This window comes from Ochotona curzoniae, unplaced genomic scaffold, assembly GCF_017591425.1.
Source record: "Ochotona curzoniae isolate NIBS_2020 unplaced genomic scaffold, NIBS_Ocur_1.0 contig_46, whole genome shotgun sequence".
Classification (NCBI taxonomy): domain Eukaryota; kingdom Metazoa; phylum Chordata; class Mammalia; order Lagomorpha; family Ochotonidae; genus Ochotona; species Ochotona curzoniae.
The window spans coordinates 1,530,015-1,547,323 of record NW_024466340.1 but is presented as its reverse complement, the minus strand read 5'-3'; the positions used below and the strand labels follow the sequence as shown (position 1 = coordinate 1,547,323).

Sequence of the window (17,309 nt, the reverse complement as noted above, 5' to 3'; positions counted from 1 at the left end):
GGAGGAGAGAGAGATTTTCCATCAGCTGGTTCACTCCCTATACGGCCACAGTTGCCAGAGCTGAGCCAATCCGAAGCCAAGAGCCAGAAGCTTCTTCCAAGTCTCCCATGTGGGCGTAGGGTCCCAAGGCTTTGGGCCGTCCTTGACTGCTTTCCCAGGCCACAAGCAGGGAGCTAGACAGGAAGTGGAGCTGCTGGGATTAGAACCAGCGCCCATATGGGATGCTGGCACGTTCAGACCGAGGTCTTTACCCACTAAGCTACACCACCAGGCCCTAAGATAATTGTTTTAAACAAAAACCTGCTGAGTAGTCCCAGGGGCGGGACATCCCATTCCACACTGGAGCACCTGGGTTTGAATACTGGCTCTGCTTGCTATTCCAGCTTCCTACCTACAAGCTCAACCTGGGAGGCAGCAGGTGTGGCTGGGCCTCTGCCACCTACGTGGGAGAGCAGGGCTGAGCTGCTGCTTCCGGGTGTCAGCCTGGCCCAGCACTGGAGGTTGCAGGCGCCTATAGCCGTGAATCATCAGATGGGAGCTGTCTCTCCAAGACAGAAAAAGTTAGAAAACAAAGTTGTAGGTACACTCATGGCTACAACATTCACTAGGTTACACGTACGTCTGCCACATGCTGGCCAAGGTCCCAGAGCTAGAAGCACACATCGCTATAGATCAGGCTCGCCACATGAAATGTTTCCAGCTGCTTACATCCCCAGTGAACATACACACTCCAGTGCACACACGCACACCCCATCCAGTCTGACTCAATAACAACAGAGGCTTAGCCAAACAACCCCTGGGCCTAGGTCCTTAGAAGCCAAAGTCCCAGGGACAAGGGCTACAGGTTAGGTGACACTCTTGGGCCATAGTAACGTGGAGGAAAGCAATTTCTGAGGCCTCAGGAAGTGGCTTTCCAAACAGTCCTGGTGCTGGGCCAGGCGGGGGGAGGGCACTGGCTTAATTCAGCTTCCTCTTCACCTCCCTGTGCCCACAGGGACCATGTGACACCATAGCAGGAGCCCTATCGTGTCCCCACCCTCACCTGGGGGGGCTCCCAGACAGAAGCACCTCCAGTTTCCTCGCTGCTCACCTCTGAGACTTCGTCTGTGGACCCATGACGTCACAGTCACCATGGGGACAGTGGACAGAGAGAAGCTCCGGTTCCTGGCAGCTCAAACATCCTTATTTCTGGCTTTAGATTTCAACCGGAGCGAAATGCACGCCTTCGACGTGGCTGCTTTAGTTTAACGAGACTAACCTTCTGGGGAGAGGAGGGACGGGTGAGAGGGGTGACATGTCGTTCCACATTTAAAATGGTCACAAAAGAGGACACATCTGTGCTCACAAGTCACCAGTCTCACTCGGCACCTCATCCTTGGGCAGGTGCCGAGGTCACCCCTGCCCTGCGAGGACTTAGTGTGACACAGAGCGTAGGTGTGACGACAGTTTCTCTGTGTTGGCTTCTATCTTGACATTGGGTTACATAAAAAATGTTAGTGAAATGAACTCCCCTGCTGCCTTGCTATGGTGGCTACTAGAAAATGTAGACCCGCCCTGCAGGTGCAGCTGCTAAGAAAGGAGAACTGTTCTGTTCTGCGTGTTTGTCCTGTTTGGGGCAAAATGACCTTCAGGAATGAATCCCAAAGAATTCATACAAAGGTACGAAGGGAAATACCTGCTTAAAATGACAGTTAAAAAATTTCACAGGAAATGGACCAAATTAACTCTGTTACACACCGCATTCACTGTGTTACTGGGCTTTATAAAAAAAAAAAATCACAGGGGGCCTGGCGCGGTAACCTAGGGGCCAAAATCCTCACCTTCAACACACTAGGAACCCAATGGGTGCCGTTTCATGTTCTGGTGGCCCTGCTTCCCATCCAGCTCCCTGCTTGTGGCCTGGGAAGGCAATAAAGGACAACCCAAAGCCTTGGGTCCCTGTTCCCACAGGGTAAACCTGAAAGAAGCTCCTGGCTTCAGATGAACAGCTCCAGCTGTTGCGGCCAGTTGAGGAGTGAATCACTGGACAGGTGATCTTGTTTTTCCTCCTCTTTGTATACATGCCTTTTCAATAAAAATGAATATATATATTTATATATATATGTATTGTGGGGTTGGGGAGCAGGTGTTAGTTCATGATTAAAGATGCTGGGTAAGGGGTGGGCATGTGGTGCCAGTTTACCACTCAGAACATCTGGACCCCATCCTGGCTGTTCTGTTTCAGATCCAGCTTCCTGCACACACCTCCTGGGAGGCAGCAGGGGAAGGCTCAAGAACTTGTGTCCCAGATACCCACATCGTGGCTGCCTCCAAGCAGCTGAGCCCCTGCTCATAACAGGGAGAACCAGACCAAGTTCCTGGTTCCACTCTGCTGCAGTCCTGGCTCTTGTAGCCATTTTGGGGATTGAACTTGCAGATGGAAAACTGTCTCTTCTCTGTCACCTGCCTTTCAAACTGATCAGGTTTTTAAGTGGGTGACTATAAGGAAAGTTACAGTAAGCATTGGTGAAGTTACGGCCAAGCCGGAAGGCACACGGGGCTGGTAACTACCATGGAACATGATGACATAGATTACACACAGGAAGTTCATGCGGCCCGTCCAGCTATCTCCATCGGAAGCACAGACCCAAGATAAACAAAAACACATAAGAGCAAGAGCCAGGGCAGCTCCAGTGGCAGGGGCTCAAAGTTGGGAATACCCCTCAGCAGGCGGCTGGTAGAGGCAAACGTGTTCCAGCCACACCCAGGGTCATCACTCAGTCAGCCGTAAGAGGGGCTACAGCTGCAAGCCATGGTGAGGCAGCCAGACACCTGAGGCCACCTGTCCTGTGACCCACTCACATGATGTTATATGCCAGATGCCGGCAGACACAAGGGACAGAAAGTGCTGGGTGGTTGCTAGGGGATGAGGGTGCTGGGAGAACAGGAAGTGACAGCTCATGGATGCTCTTGTGGGGGCGATGACACGTTCTAGAATTAGCACTGATCTCCGGGTAACTCTGAGCATCCTGCAGGCCGTGGAGCTTCAAGGCAGGTACATTAGATCTCGGCTTCACATCTGTTTAACCTTGGAGGTGATGGAGCCACTGAAACTAACGCTCACCGTGTCCCCTCCCCCAGCACACACTGCCAAGGCAGGGGCAGAGAACTTGCATGCCTTCAGTCCAGAAGAGCAGGAGTGAGAGAAGGGGTCCATGCAGGCATGAACTGGTATGCCCACATGCGTCAGGGGGTCCCCACTCCCTCTCTCCAGCTGAAGGCCACAGTGTGCAGCCAGCTTCTCGCACTGAGACGCAATCTGATGATTTCCAAATTCCTATTTCTCCCTTTGACTTTGTTTCAAAGGTTCACACAAAAAGAGGGAGACAAAATCTTCCAGCACTGGATTTATTCCTCAACTGTCCCCCAAACCTAGAGCTGGCCAGCCTGAAATCAGGAGCTGGGAACTCAATTGAGGTACACCACGTGGGTGGCAGACCCAAGGACTGGGGCTGTCACCCGCTGACCCCCAGAGTATATGCATCAACTTCCACTATGGGGGGTGTGGGGTTCCCCAGTGGTGTCGTAAACACTGTGTCAAACAGGTGCTCTTGATGGCTTTTTAAAATACAGTCGCATCTCAGGATCCATCTGCAGGGGATTGGGTTGAGGATACTATGGATAGCAAAATCCAGGGACACAAGATGAGGTCTGCATGGAAGCTACACACATCCTCACCTTCCATCACCCCAGCTCACTCCTAACCCCCCTATGACGCCCAAGTTAGAGAAACACGGCCGCGCTGCTTAGTGGATCGCGGCCAGCAAAGCGGCTGGACATGTTCACTATAGATTCCTTTATGTTTTTCAAAACTGTCCAGCCCACAATGGGTCCCTCGGCACGGGGACAGAGAAGCTGAATGAACCAGCAACACAAGACGAAGGTGCCACAGGTCAGCTCTCCGTGCACTGCCTGGCCAGCCCTGTCCTCCCTCAGCAGGCTGCCCCCCTGTCCTGAGACGGAGGAAAGCCTCATGGGCCAGGAGGGGCAGAAGTCACTCTGCTCAAGAGAAGGGAGGCTGGCCTGGGTCCTTGGCCCACCAGTGCTGCATCCAAGAGTCCCGGGGGTGGGAGGTCTAGTGGGGCCTGGGTCACCTGGTCTAGGTCCTTGGCCTGGCCTGTGAGAACTGGTCCTCCTCAACGGAAAACACTGAGTAGTGCACGGCTGGCCCAGATCCACACAGAGGATATGGCAACCCACTGAGGCCTGCAGAGGACATCTGGTGCCAGAGCAGAGGAAGGAGAACAGAACAAATTGGACAACTACCTCACCCGAACGAGAGCAGCAAATGTCTGGGTGAACGGAGACTCGGGTGGACTATGTCAGCCAGTGAACACTGACAGGGTTCCCTCATCCTTGGATTGGTGAGATCGACATTTCAGGACTATCAAAATCACACGAGCAGAACCTTCGGTGCGTGCACCACACCGGGACCTGAGGTTGATATCGGGGGACCATTCCCCATCCCCAGATACTGTGGTTGTTGGGAGGCTGGGTATGGTTTCTCCCCTTACCTTCCTCCTACCCGCTCTCAGAAAAAGGAAGAAGTAGTAGAAAATTTGGAAACAAAGATCACACCCACTTTTCTCTAATCCTGGTTCCTCTCCACCCTGATCAGCCATGTAAACATCATCTACAGAGAGAAAGACAGAGAAGGGAAGGCAGGAGGAAGCAGAGATAGCCCCTCACCCCCACCCTGAGGTCTGGGCTGCCCCACCCAACTGGGAAGTCAGGACCTGCTCCTCTGGGAGCCCATGCTGACCGTCAGGGTGTGGAGAGCCCCACCCACATCAGATCCACCTTCGTGCACACAAAGAGGCTCCCTGAGCGCTGAGGCCTGCCAGGTCCCTTCCAGATGTGGAAGAAGCAGACGGGGGAGGCAGAGCACGAGGAGGAGTGTCCCCTTGTTGGGGTTCAGGCGCACAAATGCTGTGTGGCCACTGGGCAAGGAGCATGAGGTCTGGCGCTTCCAATCCACGGGGATGAGGGAGCAATGTCACCCAGTGGGGTCCCAGGGGAGGCAGAGCTGGGCAGAGGTGCTCCCCCCCCCGCCAGCCAGGGTACTTGGGCCTCACTTGGGCTTCCCAGAGATGCCAGCTGGGAACAAGAACCAAGCATCTGGCCAGAGGGCTTAGGTGAAGATGCAACTGGGAGCCTACTGAAGGTGACTGGTACAGCACCAGGAGAGTGGGAGGAGTGGGGTGCCCAGCCCAGGGTGTGGCAGCAGGGTCAGCAAGGAGCCTGTTGGCTACTCTCCAAGGTTCTCCAAGCTGCCCCACCATCTGCTGTCTCCACCAGCTGTGGCAGCCCAGACACTGACCCCGGGACAACCAAAAGGCACCATCAGGAAGGTGTCAATGGCCTCCAAAGGACTCCTAAACTCTCCACAGACCAGCTAGGAGCCAAATAAAACAAGAGCGCAAATTCCAGGACGCAGAAGTGGACCAGGCCAGAGGGACAGGTGGTGTAACAGCATCACTGCCCAGTGATGCTGCTCTGTGGGCCATCCATGGTCTCTGCGAGGATGTCCGACTCAAGTGTTGGCTCCGTTTCAGAGCTCACCTTGGGCTGGGGGGGCGGGGGAGACGGTGGTGGGCAACAGGTAATGGTTCAAGCCACTGGGTCCCTACCACCCACAAGAAAAACCCAAATGGCATTCCTGGTTCAGCCCCAGCTGAATGAACCACAGATGGAGGATCTGTCTCCACTGCTTCCTTATAATTAAAAACAATTTTTTTGAAGAGAGATTGAGATGGTTTGAATCCCCAGCTCCACACCCCCTTACAAGACCAAAGCCACCACCAGATTCCAAGTCGGTTTCCTCCTTGGAAGCAGAGGCAGCCCTGCCCCTCCTTCTGAGGGTGTGTACACAGTAAAACACAAATTCTCACATATACACGCATGCACACGCAGGCATTGCCCAGAACTGACAGACACAATAGGTATACCCACAGAATCCATCACTACTGAGCAGTGAGAAAGCTCATAGCGCCCACAGACTGACACAAAAGAGACTGGAGAGGACCATGTTAAGGCTGGAATTCACACAGGGCCACCTGGTATACCTTCTGTTTATGAGAAGCAGGTGAATACAGACAGGAGGTAGACCGGGGGTGGCCTGGGGCTGGGGACAAAGGGCAAGAACAGCGGCTACTAAAGAGGGTTCTTTCTAGGGTGATGAAGACGTTGCATAGGCACCGGCATTGTGACATGGTAGGTAAAGCTGTTCCCTGCTGTGCCAGCATCCCGCATGGGCCCCATGTTCGCATCTCAATGTTCCACTTCTAACTCCCTGCTAATGCACCTGGGAAAGCAGCCAAAGATAATCTAAATGTTTGGGCCTCTATGCCCACGTGGAAAAAGCTCTTGGCTTTGGAATGGCCCAGCTTCAGGGCATAGGCTGCTTGGGGAGTAAACCAGCACCCTTGAGACCTTGGCCTCTAACTTCCTTTCAAATAAGTGAATAGATCTTTAAAAAAAAAAATACAATGTTCTAGAAATAGATTTGGTGATGCTTACATGACAAGTATGTTTAATGCCACTCAATGGTACAGTTTCTTAAAAAGTATCTATTTGGAAGACAGACACATCCACTGGTTTTCTCCCCAGATGCCCACACCTGTCAGGTTGGGTTGACCCAAAGCCAGCAGCCTGGAACTCCATCCCAACAGCGTGAGCATCTGCTTCCCAGGCTGCACACTGGCAGGAAGCTGGAAACAGGAATGGAGCAACGAGGAGAACTGGGCACTCAAACAGGAGATGTGGGCAACCCAAACCTTGACAGCAGTGCCCAATGCCTGTCCCTGAACTGAGACTTGAAAACAGTAAACTTTATTCTACCAGAATTAAAAATCATATACACACATACCCTGTGTCTGATGGAAGCTATGTACGCTGCTGGGCTTGCCTGTGAAGTCCCTAAGCAATCCCAGGATGCCATCTGGGCTGTGCAGCCGGCTCCAGGCTCTGGAGGGAGGCAGCAATTTGCTGTGTGCCACCTGGGGCCACAGCCAAAGCAATGACTCATCTCAGGCTTCAGAGAGGACAGAGGGAGGGCCCGGGCTTCTGGGCCTGCTGGGGCCCCCTGCCTCGGCCTGTGCTCCTGCGCCTGGCAGGTGCAGGATGCTTCACGATTCTGGCTGCTGGCTTCTTCCACTCATCTGGAACACCACGTGCCAGACATGCACATGCCAGGACTTTAGAACAAGCCAAAGACATTTGGGTGCACTTGGCCTTAAGCATAAAAAGTTATATATAAAAAATACATATCTAGGGCCCGGCGCACTGGCGCAGTGGTTAATGTTCTCGCCTTGCACGCCCGGGATCCCATATGGGTGCCGGTTCTATCCTGGCAGCCCCACTTCCCTTCCAGCTCCCTGCCTGTGGCCCGGGAAAGCAGTCGAGGACGGCCCAAAGCTTTGGGACCCTACACCCGCGTGGGAGACCCCAGAAGAGGCTCCTGGCTTCGGATCGGCACAGCATTGGCCGTTGCGCTCACTTGGGGAGTGACTCATCAGATGAAAGATCTTCCTCTCTGTCTCTCCTCCCTGTATATCCACCTTTCCAATAAAAAAATAATAAAAATAAATCTTTAAAAAAAATACATATCAAAAACCCCAGGTTGGGCACAGATAGGTATTCACTTTTATTTATCTGTTTTCAAGGTATTTTTGAAAGTTAAGAATTAGGGAAAGACACACACACATAAAATCTTCCATCCACTGATTCCCTCTTCAAATGGCCTGAACAACCAGGCTGAAGCCAGGAGTCAGGAGCTTCTTCTGGATTTCCCATATGGGCAGTAGGGCCCCAAACACTGGGGCCATCTTCCACCATTTCCCAAGCGCATTGGCACAGGGAGATTGGACTGCAAGTGGAGCGGCTGAGAGGTGACCTGGTGCCCAAAACGGATGTTGGTGGCACAGGTGGCGGCTTGACCCACTGTAACACAGCACCAGGCTTGAAAAAGATTCTGAACTTCACCCTGCTCCCCAACACACAGCAGCTGCCTCAAGCCCTTTTTGCAGAAAATCCACCCCCACTTGGTCAGGCTGATTACTAAGGAACGTAACAGCACCAAGGCAGTGCCTAACTTCATCTCAGGTACCAGGAGGAGCCTGCTCAAGATCCACATGGGTTTTCCTCACACACAGAACCACGCTTGTGGTGCTGGGGACCGGAGAGAAAGCTGGGATGCAGCAAATATGAAGTTACTGCAAAAACATCTGCAGGATGTGGACCGAAAGATCAATTTATTTTGGCAGCACATGCATCGTGAAAGCCACGCATATTTTTCTCATAATGTGATTTTTTTCCCATCGAATTCTCAAAGCTTGGATTTAAAAAAAAATTTTTTTTGGCACCAAAATCAACTTGTCTTTCAGTTCCATTTTGCCCAGAAACTTTAAAGATTCCTTGGTAAAGTCTCCTCGTGAGCCATGAGACAAGTGGGCAAGCGGGCAGAGTGGGTGAGCAGGAGGCTACACTCGCAGCTTGGGCTCCTGCTCATTTGCGCGCCCCTTCCCACCCGGATGCTCTGCTCTGTGTCACCCGCCTTTTCGCTGGGATGCCACCCACTGCAGGCATGCGAGCGAGCGCTGACTCAGAGGTGGGAGCCCAGCCGAGCGCCGCTGGGCAGGCAGGATCTAATTTAGCCTGTCCCGCTCAGGGGTGTAGTTCTCACAGCCGCTCCACAGAGAAGAATGCTGAATCTCAGCGAAGTCACACTGTCACAGGTGGCAGAAGTGAGACAAGACGTGGAAGTGCAATGCCAGATGCTGCTCTCCTAATGTCACACCAAATGTCAGCACCAAGAGAGGACATACTCCACTATCCATGCCAAGTGAAAAGGCTCAGAAGGTGCTGGACCTCCCAGTGAAGGCCCCCAGTGAGGACACCCACATCCCATAGTGGAGCACTGAGTTCTATCTCGGGCTCCTCTCTCCAGCTTCCTGCTAATGCAGACCTGTAGAGACAGGTGATGGTTTAAGTGACTGGGTCTCTGACCGAGTTTGCTGGGTCTGGCTGTGGCCCAAACTCAGTAGTTGTGGGCATCTTGGGGAGTGAACCAGCAGATGGGAACTCTGTCTGATGCTCTCCACCTCCCAACCCCCAAAGATGTCTGTCTCCATGGCCATGAAGAGTGTCAAGATGCAGGAGTGGAAAAAGCAAGAATGAAGTTAGTGGAGGGCCTGTCGCAACAATGTAGCAGTTAAAGTCCTCACCTAGAACACGCTGGGATCCCATATGGGTGCCAGTTCTAATCCCGGCTGCCCTGCTTCCCATCCAGCTCCCTGCCTGTGGCCTGGGAAAGCAGTCAAGGACAGCCCAAGACTTCGGGACCCTGCACCTGCGTGGGAGACCCAGAGGAGGCTCCTGGCTTTGGATTGGCTCAGCTCTAGCCGTTGCGGCCACTTGGGGAGTGAATCAGCAGACAGAAGATCTTCCTCTCTGTATATCTAACTTTGCAATAAAAATAAGTAAATCTTTAAAGAAAAAAAGCAACAGAGGATGGCCCAAAGCCATGGGACCCTATACCCGCATGGGAGATCCGGAAGAGGCTCCTGGCTTTGGATGGCTCAGTTTGGTCATTGTGGTCACTTGGGGAGTGAATCAGCAGATGGAAGATCTTTCTCTCTATATCTGCCTTTCCAATGAAAATAGATATATATTTTTTAATGTCAGTGAGGGGCCAGCATTGCAGTGTAGCAAGTAAGCCTGCCACCTGTGAAGCCATCATCCCATTTGGACAGTGGGTCAAGTCATGGTTTCTTCATTTTCAATCCAGCTTCCTACCAATGGCCTCGGAAAGCAGCAGATGGCCCAAGCACTTCGGCCCTGCCACCCACATGGGAGACCCAGAAGAAGCTCCTGGCTTTGGAGTGGCTCAAACCCGATCATTGTAATCATCTGAAGTACCAACAGAGGATAAAAAAATTTCTGTCTCTCCCTTTCTTTGTGTAACTCTTTCAAATCAATAATTTTTAAGAAATATCAGTTGGATAGTCAATTTTTTCAATAGCAACAAGAGATAAGTGACAAAATACATAAATCCCACAACCTTAGATTTTATACCCAGCTAAATGATCAATCGAGGATTCTGGCAAAATATACATGTTTTCAGATCAAGCTGACAACTCAAGTCTTGCAGGAAACTCTACATAAAGGAGTATTAAACAGAAGAAAGCCAACCCCAGAAGGGGAAATGGCTGTAAGAGAGGTTCCAAAAACAAAGGAAAATGACTGATACCAAGGTCAATATCAGCACCCAATTGAGAAGATTAACTCCGAGCATGCCAAAAATGGTCTACTCGGGGCCAGTGCTGTGATGCCACTTACAGCACAGGCATTAAGTACAGACGTCAGTTCAAGTCCCGGCTGTTCCACTAGCCATCCAACGCCTTTGTAACTGCCTGGGAAAGCAGTGGAACATGGCCCGAGTGCTTGGGTCTCTGCTACCCACATGGGAGCCCCTGGATATTCTGTTTATTTCCACCTTTCAAAATAAAAAAAAAAAAATTTTGAGGAAATTTTTAAAACCTGTAGATCCACCAAAAACTGCCATGAATTTGTACACATGGTTATAGAATGTCCTTAACAAGGAGGCATGTGGCTAGCCATTGGGAGGTTCCCGATCAAAACCATTAATTTCTGCATTAAGAGCTTTACTCACTTCTCATTCAATCCTCCCCACAACTGCATAGCCTGTTCTACCTTGGAGCCCATTTCACAGATGGGAAAGCCAAGGCTCAGCGGAGCAGTGTCTTTTGCTTCAACACCAAGAGGCAGAGCCACAATTCAAACACCAAAGCCAGACCATCTGCCACTGGGGAGGTCCCAGGGTTCCAGGCGAGGGCATAGCAAGGGATGACTGAGACACAGCAGGTGGGTGAGACCTGGGATGAGCTCAAGGGTCTTTGGTGACAGGGGTCCCAGCACCAGGGCTCAGGGGGCACTTAGGAGACCCTTGCCACACAGAGCAGGTTGTTCAGTGAGAGCCACCATCAAGAGCAGCTGCCTCCTCCCACGAGCCACTGCCTGTGACTTCCTCCCGAACCTTGGTGCCAGCATGGCCTTCCTGGTCTCCTGGGGACCTCAGGACCTCCTGTGAACGTCCCCCCCCTCTCCCGGGGAGCTGTGCCCAGACCAGACGACTATGCCTGCCTGCAAAGGTCACACCACAGGGACAACAAAGAGCCCTTCTGTCCTGGTGCTTAAGGTGACCTTCTGCTTTTCCGAATTAATAATTCAGGTGGAGCGGGCTGGCTGGCAGATGGGCTGGCTGGCCAGGCCAGGCTGTCCGGGCACGTCCCTGCGGCCCCATCAGCATGAGCAGTTCCAATTCCTTCCCAGGAGTGGGCTGGGGAGAGGTGGAGGAGAGGGGAACAGTGGGTGCTCCTGACCTCCAGCACCTGCTTCGCAGCAGGCGGCAGAGGGAGACACACCTCATCGGCAGCATGTGGCACATCCTATGGGCAGTGCTGGACTGCACAGCATGGCCGGGAGGGCGCGGATTAAAGTCCCTGCTGCTTTCTGGGACCATTAACTCATAAAACACCCTGCCAGCGTGGGGGCGGATGACGTGCAGAAGATGAAGGTGTGTGACATCTAATTACAATGGAGCCACAGGGGAGGAGGAGGCTCGGAGCACACTGCCACGCCTTATCTGCAGACCCTTCTGGAACAGATGGGGGCGCATCACCCTGTAAGAGCTGGGAAAAGAGGTGGCAGTGGTCTCTTTCTCACAGTTGTGGTCTCTCTTCCCCTGAGCACGCTCTTCTCAGGGCAAGTTCTAGAACTTTCCACACCACCTTGACTCTGCCAGCAGATCCTATTCTGCCCTCACCAATTTATACATGTGCTGTACAAATGACATCCTGGGCTGCTGCAACCTCACCCAGCTAATGGGCTCGTGGACCCCCGGCACCTCCATCTACACCACGTGTGGGGGATTCTGTGCTCTCTGTGCCCAACAGCCATCACAGCCCACCACCCCAAAAGTCTGGTCTTTGAATTCTGGGTCCACACTAGCATCTTAGCGAGCCTCAGTCACCTACAAGCTGGTGACAAGGACAGTTCTGCCTGCTCACCCACATGGGAGAACTGGAAGGAGTCTCCTGGTTTCTGCATGGGCATTTGAGGAGGGAACCAGTGGGTAGCACCGCTCTTGACATTGACAGGGGTGTGGAGTAGGGGGGAGAGCAGGGAGGCCACAGCCACCACAGGGGATCAGGAAGGGAGCAGGTCTGGTCAGCTGGCTGCTCCTCACTTTGGGACTGGCCTGATAGATAGCAGGTGCTGTGAGGCTCTGGCTCAGCCGGCCTGCCCTGGTCTCCATAAGCACTTCCTTCTGGGTACCTCTGGCTGCCCTGGTCCCTTCCAGCCTGATCTTTCGTCCACTTGGCCTCCCAACCCCTTGCCATCATGAGCCTGTGGCCTTGTCCAACTCATTGTGCCTGCTGGCCCTCAGTCTCCCCATCTATAAAATGGGAAAACAGCTGGGTTCTGGACAGGATTCCAGGGGTTCCTGCAGGGGGAGCAGGCAGAGGCCTGGCTTCTCAAAAACCAGAAGTTCTTACCACCTGAGCTTTCCATCTGCAAATTGTTTATTCCTTCTGGAAGTTTCTTGCCTCTACCCAGAAAGTGCCTATTAGAACTGTGATGGAGACAGAACAGCAACAAAAAAACAGCTCCCTTCACCTTTTCCTCCCCAAAGCCTCCTCCTCTTACTTCCCTTCGAATGGCAGGAGTAGGCACAGATGGCGTGGGAGGGGGACAGCCAGCGTGCCCAGCTCCAGGTGGTTGAGGGCAACAGCCGGAGCCTCACTTCCCAGCGGGGCCCCTTCACACCTCAGCTCTGTTCCTGCCTGGGAAAGCTCAGACACACAAGCTCACGCCTGCCGCCGGCCCGGCGGGATGCCGGCACTCGGGGACGGGGGACGGAACGGGAATTTTAACAAACAAACAGGCGTGCTGAGTTTTCCGCGTCTGGCTTGTTGAGGCTTCGAATCAATCAGCGAGACTCCAGCAGGCGAGCGGGAGGAGTGTGTGGGCGTGCAGGCCTGAAGCTGCCCCTGTGGGGGCGACTCCGTGCTCAGCCCTATTTCTGGTGAGGCTGGCTTGGCGCTGAAACCACGGAGGGCTGGTTGGGTGGGGGGAGGGTGTGCCCAGGGCATTGAGATGGAGGCAGAGGCGCAGGAGGACCACACAGCCACGACAGTGGACAAGGAAAACTCCCAGATGCACACTCTGGGCCATGCTCTGTGGGTTTTCAGGCCCCTGAGGACGGGAGTCGGGATAGGGGTGAGGCTGGGGGTGAATGGTTGGCACAGTGTGCCAAAACTCTGCTTGGAAAGCCTACATCTAAACACCTGGGTTTGAGTCCCAGCTTGCTTCCTGCTGCTGCATGCCCTGGGAGGCAGGGGACAGCACACGACAGCTTGGGTTCTGGCTCGGCCCTGTGGGAGAGCCAGACCCCCGGGGCTTGGGCCTGGCTCAGCTCTGGCTGCTATGGATAGGTGGAGGAGCGGGCCAAAAGATGGAAAACTTCTTTCCCAGTCTCTGCCTTTCAAATAAAAAAGCAAAATAAACACACACACACACACACACACACACACACACACACAAGTCCCACGGGCTCTTCGCTCCTGGGTCGGACGTGGGCCTGTGGAGCTCATGCGAGTACCGGGAAGTGCATGTGGTGGTGAACGAGGCAGGCTTTCGGCTCTCACGGGGTTGAGGGTGGGGCATGTGATGAGGCTGACAGCTCTGCTGTGGCCATGACACCTGTGGTCACACTGTGAGGGTGGGTGGCCAGTTGCCAGGGTGGGTTTTGTACAAGGCAGCACCAGCAGGCTGGACCCTGGCCTGGAGCAGCCTTAGCTTTGTAAACATTTGGGTTGGGAAGGAAATGTGTGCAGTGTTAACCTGAGGGAGGGCTTGTGCCAACACCGACTGTGCCCACTTAAAGAACAGCAGTGCCCCAGGCAGAGGGACCAGCACAGGCTTATGGGAGAAGAACACAGCAGCCAGACTGTCCCTAGCCCTTCTGGGTCCCCAGACACTGGAGGAGCAGCTAATAACGGTGCAAGTGCTGGCAAGGGGGAACAGGAAGTGAGCAGGCATCTGAGGCTACACACTCCTCCCCTTCCTTGCAGCTATGGGACCCACATCCCCTGCTGCACCTGTCCCAGCCTCAGCTCCCACATCTGTTGGGCAGCTGTGTGGCCACCTGCCCTGGAGAATGACAGAGCTGGCCTGCAGGATGCTTGGTGCGGAGCCTGGGGCATCAGCCCTGCCCCAGGACGGAGACCCCTGCTCGCCCATCCTCAGCAAGGGAGCAGCCTGGTTCCTCGGGGAGAAGGGCATGTCAGGTGTCATCAGGATCTGTCCCCTAGCCACCCTAGCCTTGGGCTCTTCCTGTTCCTCAGGGACACTTCTGATATTCCCAGAAATGGACACCCTCAGGCCAAATGAAGTCTAATTGCACCCCCAGAACCACACCAGGGCCCAGCTAGGGACCCCGAGATCCTGCTCCAGACCACACAGCCAGACACAACCATGGGCGAGACTTAATCCTGAGCCGCAATTCCAAGCACCCAGGGACCCAGGGTCTGAGAGGGCACAATGCTTCCTGGTATCTAAAGGTTTCAGGTCAGTCCTTCCCTGCCATCACCAGGTCCACTGCAGGACAGAACCAACAGGTAAAGAAGCCGGCAGTGACTTCCCTGGGGCCATGGACCTGGTGAGATACCCAAGGCTGGCTGCCCTTACAGCGCCTTTGCTCACTCTCCCCTCTGCCTCATCACCCTTTCAGGGCCACTGCTATCTTTATTTGGGCTTCTGTTCCATTACTGCCTCCTCCAAGAAGCTCTCCAGGTCCACGCTGAAGAAATTCACTCCAGCCCCCATCCCCCCACGCTCACACCATCCCGTTGTGTCTTGTTCTCATGCCGAGCCCTCACAGGCAGACAGCTTTGCGAGATGTCTCCCTTCAGCAGCATCGTCAGCCTCTCTGGGTTACCCCCCAGTCACCAGCCCCTGGTGGGCCAATACTCACTCTATAGGAAAAGTATCCATTGGGGGTGAAATCGGGCTCCAGGCAAAGCTGCATCGCACACCCAAGGAAGCTACAGAGCAGGATCCCAACCTCTGTCATTCCTGCAGGAGGCTGCACCCAAAGACCACACAGCTCCCGGCATGCTATGGGCTCCGGTCGCCTGGTAGAACCACCAGCAGGTGGATTTCCCCCAGACTGCCCTGGAGGTACGACAAGCCCACCCCTTCAGTGGGAACCCCAGCTTGCATAAAGAGCTGACAGGGGACACCCCTACAGTGCTGGGGAAATCATTCCAACAGGGGACACCCTAGCTAGGGCGCTTCCTTCCTCCTGGCTTGCGGAGGGGAGGGGCGCTTAGCGCTGATCCCTACAGAACTTTTGGCCTAAGTCACCTCCTCTACCAGCTCAGGATGAAAACACGAAAAAGCCAACATGGAAAAGCTCCTACACCTTTACCCCCCACTTTCACGAGTCCTCCAACAAGTTCTCACCGACAGCAGTCGGCTGGGGCACAGTGATTGCACACTGTTCTTATGCCCCGTTCTAACAAGCAGCGTACCATAGCACAGGCGCACAACACACCTTTCCCCTCCAGCTGGTGCAGTTCTATATTTGTACACAGGAAAGTATAGACCAGGACCGGCTGGGTAGGACAGCCTTGTGCGCACCGGAAAGCATGAGCGCGCGCGCACACACACACACGCACGCACGCCACTGGGCTTTTTGTAATTTCCCACGAAGGCTCCTGGAAAGAGGTGGTTAGAGTGGGGTCAGCAGGAGGTCACTTTCCAGGGGTGTCGCTTGCCTGCTCTTAGCCCCTGCCAGGAGCCGGCGCCTCCCCGGAAGCCATCTGCATTCCTCCTCCTCCTCCTGGTGCCCAGGCACCAACACAACTCCCATTCCTCACACAAGGAACAACGAACACCGAGGTGCAGGGACCAGTCCAAGGTCACGAGGCTAAGAAAGCGGAGTCAACCGGGTTGACCTGGGGTCTGGCCAGGCCCGTCTGCGCACACACACCTCACCTCCAGTCCACGCCCACCACCACCACCAACTTCAGCTCCCGGAGGCAGAGCCATGCCCACCTGACCCCCCTTCCCAACTCAGAGTCCAGGGTCAAGTGCCCAGCTCGGCTAAATTCGGGCGTCCGGCCACTGTTGCAGTCACTTCCCTGCGGGCAGCGCAGCCTCCCGGCGTGCCCCGCCCCAACCGGGATGCGGGGCACGCAGCCTCTGCGGTCCTGGGAGTCCCGGGAGCGAGCTCCGAGGAGGACGCCGGGCTCCAGGCAAAGTGCGCTGCGGGCGGGCGCTGCCTCGCTTGGCCTCCCGGCTATCCGAGGGGATGGACACAGCTGAGCCCATTTCGCCGGCTGTAGGGCGAAGCCAGGCGCGGAGATGCCAACTCTGATGCCTAAGGTCACATACAGGCGGGGAGCACCAGAGCCGGGCTCTCCCCCAGATCCGCCCGCTTTCAAAACTTTCAGTCCCTGCGTGGCACGAGCCCAAACTACTCGCAGGTGCAGGACGCGCTCCAGCGGCCAGACCTCGGCGCTCGCTCTCCGGGCGGGCACGCCGCTCCGCGCTCGGGACGCCTGGGCCCCTGCCTGGCTCCACCTGGCAATTCCCGGCCGAGGCTGCCTAGGTTGGGCGGCTGCGGCGACGCTGGGTATCGCCGCAGCCCACAAAGTGCCCGGCGGGGACCCATTTGAAGGAGGGAGAGACTGAGGCGCAGAGAGGGCCAGCCACCCGCCCAAGGTCACAGAGCACGGCGGCACGAAGCCCGACGACCTAGTGGGGGTCCCCACAGGGTCCCCGCGAGGTACTCACAGCCTGTCTTGCCTTCCAGCTCCCGCACCTCCTCGGACGCGGAGTGGGCAGCTCCCATGGTGCCCGCGGAGGGAACCCTCGGGACGCACGTCCCTCGCAGGCCTCCGGCTGCCTCGGCTGCGCAGCGGACGCTTCGCTCTCGGGTCCTCGGTGGGTCGGCACGCCGGGAACGCCTCGGAGCCGCGGGTTCCGCGTGGGGCCCGAGCTCAGCCTCATATAGCGGCGGCGGGAGCGCGCTGCGGTCCTAGCGCACGCCGGTTTCGCGCACTGCGGGGCGTGGGCAGCGCCCCGCCCCGGGTGCCGGAAGCCTCGGGGAGGGGGCCGGGAGCCCCAGGATGCGCTTCCCGAAGTGGTGCTCGGGCCTGTGGGTACGGGCGTCGCGCCTC

At 55.2% G+C, this 17,309-nt stretch overlaps 1 protein-coding gene across 1 annotated transcript in view; it reads right to left on the bottom strand.

Moving 5' to 3' along the window:
• Positions 1-17,102, bottom strand: part of TESC (tescalcin) — a 50,347-nt gene extending 33,245 nt beyond the window's left edge. The window contains exon 1 of the mRNA XM_040986931.1: positions 16,924-17,102. Within this exon, the coding sequence (XP_040842865.1) occupies positions 16,924-16,981 (58 nt within the window). The 5' untranslated portion in view covers positions 16,982-17,102. The remainder of the gene's footprint in view (positions 1-16,923) is intronic.
• Between the last annotated feature and the right edge of the window lie 207 nt (positions 17,103-17,309).